Here is a 7,500-nt window from a genome sequence, read left to right as displayed (position 1 = left end):
CCGGTGTGTGTGTATAACCTAATACTACTATAATACTACTATAATAACCTTGTCTCGTAGCTCCTCCGCCTGCCGTATCTCCCCATGCAGGTTGTACAGTAATACTACTATAGTACTACTATAATACTACTATAATAACCTTGTCTCGTAGCTCCTCCGCCTGCCGTATCTCCTCATGCAGGTTGTACAGAAATACTACTATAGTACTACTATAATACTACTATAATAACCTTGTCTCGTAGCTCCTCCGCCTGCCGTATCTCCTCATGCAGGTTGTACAGAAATACTACTATAGTACTACTATAATACTACTATAATAACCTTGTCTCGTAGCTCCTCAGCCTGCCGTATCTCCTCATGCAGGTTGTACAGTAATACTACTATAGTACTACTATAATACTACTATAATAACCTTGTCTCGTAGCTCCTCCGCCTGCCGTATCTCCTCATGCAGGTTGTACAGTAATACTACTATAGTACTACTATAATACTACTATAATAACCTTGTCTCGTAGCTCCTCCGCCTGCCGTATCTCCCCATGCAGGTTGTACAGTAATACTACTATAGTACTACTATAATACTACTATAATAACCTTGTCTCGTAGCTCTTCCGCCTGCCGTATCTCCTCATGCAGGTTATACAGTCTGTTGACCAGGTCTTGTCTGTCTTCTAACGCCTCCTGGCGGTCGTGTTCCAGAATGTCCAGGATCGCCTTGTCAGACGCAGGCAGAGGCCCTGGCTACACATGCACACACACAAACACACACACGCACACGCACGCACACACACACACACACACACATGCACACAAACACACACATGCACACACACGTGCACACACACGTGCACACACACACACACACACACACATCAGGGAGAAAGTAGAATGAATGCATCATTTGGATTCCCAAAGTTAAATAAATAAAGGTTATAGGCTAAGGGTTAAGTGTTAGGGGTTAGGGTTATGGGTAAGGGTTATGGGTAGGGGTTAAGGGTAGGGGTTAAGGTTTAGGGTTAAGGGGTTTGGGTTAAGAGTTTGGGGTTGGGGGTTTGGGGTTAGTGGTTAAGGGTTATGGGTAGGGGTTAAGGGTAGGGGTTAAGGGTTAAGGGTAGGGGTTACGGGTAGGAGTTAGGGGTTAAGGGTTAAGGGTAGGGGTTAGGGGTTGGGGGTTTGGGGTTTGTGGTTAAGGGTTATAGGTAGGGGTTAAGGGTTAAGGGCAGGGGTTAAGGGTTATGGGTATGGGTTAAGGGTAGGGGTTACGGGTAGGGGTTAAGGGTAGGGGTTAAGGGTTAGGGTTAGGGGTTAAGGATTATAGGTAGGGGTTAAGGGTAGGGGTTAAGGATTATGGGTAGGGGTTAAGGGTTCAGGGTCGGTGTTAGGGGGTAGGGGTAAAGGGGTTATGGGTAGGGGTTTGCGTTAAGAGTTTGGAGTTGGGGTTAGTGGTTAGGGTTAAGGGTTATGGGTAAGGGTTGAGGGTTACGGGTAGGAGTTAGGGGTTAAGGGTAGGGTTTGGGTTAAGAGTTTGGGGTTGGGGGTTAAGGGTAGGGGTTTGGGTTAAGAGTTAGGGGTTGGGGATTGGGGGTTAGGGGTTAAGAGTTTGGGTTTGGGGTTAGGGTTTGGGGTTGGGGGTTAGTGGTTAGGGTTAAGGGTAGGAGTTTGAGTTAAGAGTTAGGGTTTAAGGGTTTGGGGGTAGGGGTTAGGGGTTAAGGATTGGGTTTGGGGGTTAGGGTGAAGGGTTTGGGGTTGGGGGTTAAGGGTTTGGGTTAAGGGTAGGGGTTTGGGTTAAGAGTTAGGGTTTAAGGGTTTGGGGGTAGGGGTTAAGGGTTGGGGGTTAAGGGTAGAGGTTAAGGGTTAGGGATTTGGGTTAGGGGTGAGGGGTTAATGGTTGAGGGTAGGGCTTTGGGTTAGGGGTTGGGGGTTAGATGTTAGGTGTTAGGGGTTAAGGGTATGTGTTAGGGATTAAGAGTTAAGGGTAGGTGTTAGGGTTAAGGGTTAGGGTTGGGTACCTGTATGATAGGGTTAGGGTAGGGGTTAAGGGTTGGGTACCTGTATGATAGATTGCAGCTCCTGCAGTTTGATCTTCAGAACCTCGTTCTCTCTCTCCAGTTCGAAGATCTGTTCTTTTCTCGGTCGGTTCTCGATGTCGTTCTTCAGTTTCAGACTCTGTTTTCTCTCCATCTTACATTCTTCCTCTAGCTTGTTTAGTCTGTGTTTCAGCTGGTCGATCTAATATAATAATGATAATAATAATTATATAATAATAATAATGTAATAATATAATAATGATTATAATAATATAATGATTATAATAATATAATAATGATAGTAATATAATAATGATAATAATATAACAATATAATAATGATAATAATAATTATATTATAATTTATAATGATGTAATAATATAATAATGATTATAATAATAATGATATAATATAATAATATAATAATGATAGTAATATAATAATAATAATAATAATAATAATAATAATAATAATAATAATAATATAATAATAATAATATAATAATATAATAATGATAATAATAATAATAGTAATATAATAATGATGTAATAATATAATAATGATAGTAATATAATAATGATAATAATGATGTAATAATATAATAATGATTATAATAATAATGATATAATATAATAATATAATAATGATAGTAATATAATAATAATATAATAATAATATAATAATGATAATAATAATATAATAATGATAGTAATATAATAATAATAATAATAATAATATAATAATATAATAATAATAATATAATAATAATAATATAATAATAATATAATAATGATAATAATAATATAATAATGACAGTAATATAATAATAATAAAATAATAATAATATAATAATAATAATATAATAATAATAATATAATTATAATATAATAATGATAATAATAATATAATAATGATAGTAATATAATAATAATAATAATATAATAATAATAATATAATTATAATATAATAATGATAGTAATATAATAATAATAATATAATAATAATATAATTGTAATATAATATAATAATAATAATAATAATAATATCATTATAATATAATATAATAATAATAATATCATTATAATATAATAATGATAATAATATAAGAATTATAATTATAATATAATAATGATAATAATATAAGAATTATAATTATAATATAATTATAATATCATAATAATAATAATTACACTCCTCTAGCTTGTTTAGTCTGTGTTTCAGCTGGTCGATCTAATATAATAATAATAATTACACTCCTCTAGCTTGTTTACCTGACATGAGGACTCCTTGCTGTCCCCAGTCCACCTGGCCATGCTCCTGCTCCAGTTTCAACTGACCTGAGCCCTAGGACCGTGCCCCAGGACTACCTGACATGAAGGCTCCTTGCTGTCCCCAGTCCACCTGACTGTGCTGCTGCTCCAGTTTCAACTGTTCTGCCTTATTATTATTCGACCATGCTGGTCATTTATGAACATTTGAACATCTTGGTCATGTTCTGTTATAATCTCTACCCGGCACAGCCAGAAGAGGACTGGCCACCCCACATAGCCCGGTTCCTCTCTAGGTTTCTTCCTAGGTTTTGGCCTTTCTAGGGAGTTTTTCCTAGCCACCGTGCTTTTACACCTGCATTGTTTGCTGTTTGGGGTTTTAGGCTGGGTTTCTGTACAGCACTTTGAGATATCAGCTGATGTACGAAGGGCTATATAAAATAAATTTGATTTGGTTTAGTCTGTGTTTCAGCTGGTCGATCTAATATAATAATAATAATTACACTCCTCTAGCTTGTTTAGTCTGTGTTTCAGCTGGTCGATCTAATATAATAATATAAAGAGGGACTGAAGCTGTTCAATCTTCACAAAGAGAGATGAGGTGTGTGTGTGTGTGTGTGTGTGTGTGTGTGTGTGTGTGTGTGTGTGTGTGTGTGTGTGTGTGTGTGTGTGTGTGTGTGTGTGTGTGTGTGTGTGTGTGTGTGTGTGTGTGTGTGTGTGTGTGTGTGTGTGTGTACCTCCAGCTGCAGGTCCCTGCTCCTCATCACAGCCATGTTCTTCTCCTCGCTGAGCGTTGCATACCGCATGGCCAGTTTATAGTTCTCATCCTTCACCCTCAGTAGCTCATCATTGTAGTTGTTCCTATCTTCCTTCATCTTGTTGTATCCTGGAATATACAGTACCAGTCAAAAGGACACATCTACTCATTCAAAAAAAAAATTCTACTATTTTCAACAATGTAGAATATTAGTGAAGACATTAAACTATGAAATAGCATATATGGATTAAAAAATATATATATTTTATATTTAGATTCTTCACAGTAGCCACCCTTTGCCTTGATGACAGCTTTGCACACTCTTGGCATTCTCTCAACCAGCTTCACCTGGAATGCTTTTCAAACAGCCTTGAAGGAGTTCCCATATATTTTTAGCACTTGTTGGCTGCTTTTCCTTCACTCTGCGATCCAACTCATCCCATCTCAATTGGGTTGAGGTTGGGTGATTGTGGAGGCCAGGGCATCTGATGCAGCACTCCATCACTCTCCATCTTGTTCAAATAGCCCCCACACCATCACATGGTGGCATACTGCTGGAGAATGCTGTGGTAGCCATGCTGGTTGAGTGTGCCTTGAATTCTAAATAAATCATGACATTGTCACCAGCAAAGCACCCCCACACCACCACACCTCCTCCTCCATGCTTCACGACGGGAACCACACGTGCGGAGATCATCCGTTCACCTACTCTGCGGTTCTCAATCAGAGGCAGGTGTCGTTAGTTGTCTCTGATTGAGAATCATACTTAGGTTGCCTGGTTGTCTCTGATTGAGAATCATACTTAGGTTGCCTGGTTGTCTCTGATTGCGAATCATACTTAGGTTGCCTGGTTGTCTCTGATTGAGAATCATACTTAGGTTGCCTGGTTGTCTCTGATTGAGAATCATACTTAGGTTGCCTGGTTGTCTCTGATTGAGAATCATACTTAGGTTGCCTGGTTGTCTCTGATTGAGAATCATACTTAGGTAGCCTGGTTGTCTCTGATTGAGAATCATACTTAGGTTGCCTGGTTGTCTCTGATTGAGAATCATACTTAGGTTGCCTGGTTGTCTCTGATTGAGAATCATACTTAGGTAGCCTGGTTGTCTCTGATTGAGAATCATACTTAGGTAGCCTGGTTGTCTCTGATTGAGAATCATACTTAGGTAGCCTGGTTGTCTCTGATTGAGAATCATACTTAGGTAGCCTGGTTGTCTCTGATTGAGAATCATACTTAGGTTGCCTGGTTGTCTCTGATTGAGAATCATACTTAGGTAGCCTGGTTGTCTCTGATTGAGAATCATACTTAGGTAGCCTGGTTGTCTCTGATTGAGAATCATACTTAGGTTGCCTGGTTGTCTCTGATTGAGAATCATACTTAGGTAGCCTGGTTGTCTCTGATTGAGAATCATACTTAGGTAGCCTGGTTGTCTCTGATTGAGAATCATACTTAGGTAGCCTGGTTGTCTCTGATTGAGAATCATACTTAGGTAGCCTGGTTTCCCTGTTGGTTTGTGAGTGTTTGGTCCTGTTTCGGTTTTGTATATTTCACGTTTATTGTTTTGTATTTCAGTGTTCAGTTCGTTTCATTAAACATCATGAACACTTACCACGCTGCGCTTTGGTCCGATCCTTACTCCTCCTCAGACGAAGAGGAGGAAAACCCTTACACGAATACTCAGGCTGACTTGTTCAGGCAAATGAGAAATAAGGGCACTATCCAGAAGGCCAAAGTTAGTTACTTTAAGGAGCAGTTCTCTTGAGCGGCAGAGGCAAGGTGCAATAGATGGCATAAAATACAGTATATACATATGATATGAGTAATGTAAGATATTAAACATTATTAAAGTGTCATTATTTAATAACTTCATAAGGTTAGGGGGCAGTATCCTGAATTTCAGAGAGTCTGGCGTGCCCAGAGTAAACTGCCTCTTACTCAGGCCCAGATGCTAGGATATGCATATAATTGGTAGATTTTGATAGAAAACACTCAAATTTCTAAAACTGTTCAAATCATTTCTATGAGTATAACAGAACTGATATGGCAGGTGAAAACCAGAGGAAAATCCATTCAGGAAATGGGATTTTTTGACCTCCTTCATTTACATGCTTTGCTATGGAACAATGAAAGGAATAACTCCCAGATTGCAGTTCCTATGGCTTCCACTAGATGTCAACAGTCTTTAGACATGGTTTCAGGCTTGTTTTATGAAAAAAAAAACAAGAATAAGACTTTTTGGCAAGTGTCCACTTCCACTGTCACGATGACTGTGTGCACGCTGTAAGGTTGTTTTCCTTTCTATTGAATACGCTACTGTCCGGTTGAAATATTATCAATTATATAGATATTTGAGAAACTACGGATTAATTAGAAACATTGTTTGACTTGTTTTGACGAACTTTACCGGTACTATTAGGATGTATCGTCTGCATGTCTTGAACGCCATTGAGCCAGTGGACTGAACAGAACAAGCCAACAAAACTGGGATATAGAGAAGGACTTTATCGAACAAAACAACCATTTATTGTGTTCCTGGGACCCATTGGATTGCCAACAGATGACGATCTTCAAAGGTAAGTCATTTATTTTATTGTTATTTCGGATTTTGAGACGCCCGTGCTGCTTTGGAAAATATGACTATGCTTAATGTATGCGGGGCTCTGTCCTGAGACAATCAAATGCTTTCGCCGTAAAGCCTATTGTAAATCTGACAAAGCGGTTCAATTACCAAGATTCTAAGCTAAAGAATCATGTATGACACTTGTATTTTCATGAATGTTTAATATTATGAATTTTGTTTTTTGAATTTCGCGCTCTGCAATTTCACCGTATATTGTCGAGGTTAGGGTTAGGGTTCTTGTCCAGATGGGATAGGGCAGGCAGTGTGCAGTGTGATAAAGATAGCATCGTTTGTGGACCTTTTGGGGCAGTATGCAAACTGAAGTGGGTCTAGGGTGGCCGGCAAGGTGGAGGTGATATGATCCTTGATTAGTCTCTCAAAGCACTTCATGATGACAGAAGTCAGTGCTACGGAGCGGTAGTCATTTAGTTCAGTTATTTTTTCCTTCTTGGGTACAGGAACAATGGTGGCCATCTTTGAAACATGTGGGGACAGCAGACTGGGATGGGGATTGATTGAATATGTCCTTAAACACACCAGCCAGCTAGTCTGTGCATGCTCTGAGGACGCAGCGAGGGATGCCATCTGGTCCAGCAGCCTTGCAGCCTTGCTATTACAAATAATAATAATAATAATTACAATACTACTACTACTACTAATAATAATAATACTAGCAACAATACTACTAATACTAGTACTACTACTACTACTACGACTAATAATAATAATAACAACAATACTACAACTACTACTACTACTAATAATAATAATAGCAACAATACTACTAATACTAGTACTACTACTACTACGACTAATAATAATAATAA

At 38.3% G+C, this 7,500-nt stretch overlaps 1 protein-coding gene across 1 annotated transcript in view; it reads right to left on the bottom strand.

Moving 5' to 3' along the window:
• card11 (caspase recruitment domain family, member 11) overlaps positions 1-7,500 on the bottom strand; it is an 89,853-nt gene that overhangs the window by 68,078 nt on the left and 14,275 nt on the right. Inside the window, 3 exon segments of the mRNA XM_052514818.1 lie at positions 595-741; positions 2,050-2,229; positions 4,033-4,181. Coding sequence (XP_052370778.1) covers positions 595-741; positions 2,050-2,229; positions 4,033-4,181 — 476 coding nt within the window.

Source organism: Oncorhynchus keta, unplaced genomic scaffold, assembly GCF_023373465.1.
Source record: "Oncorhynchus keta strain PuntledgeMale-10-30-2019 unplaced genomic scaffold, Oket_V2 Un_scaffold_2008_pilon_pilon, whole genome shotgun sequence".
Lineage (NCBI taxonomy): Eukaryota > Metazoa > Chordata > Actinopteri > Salmoniformes > Salmonidae > Oncorhynchus > Oncorhynchus keta.
The sequence above is the reverse complement of the archived record's forward strand: the minus strand, read 5'-3'. Positions and strand labels throughout refer to the sequence as shown.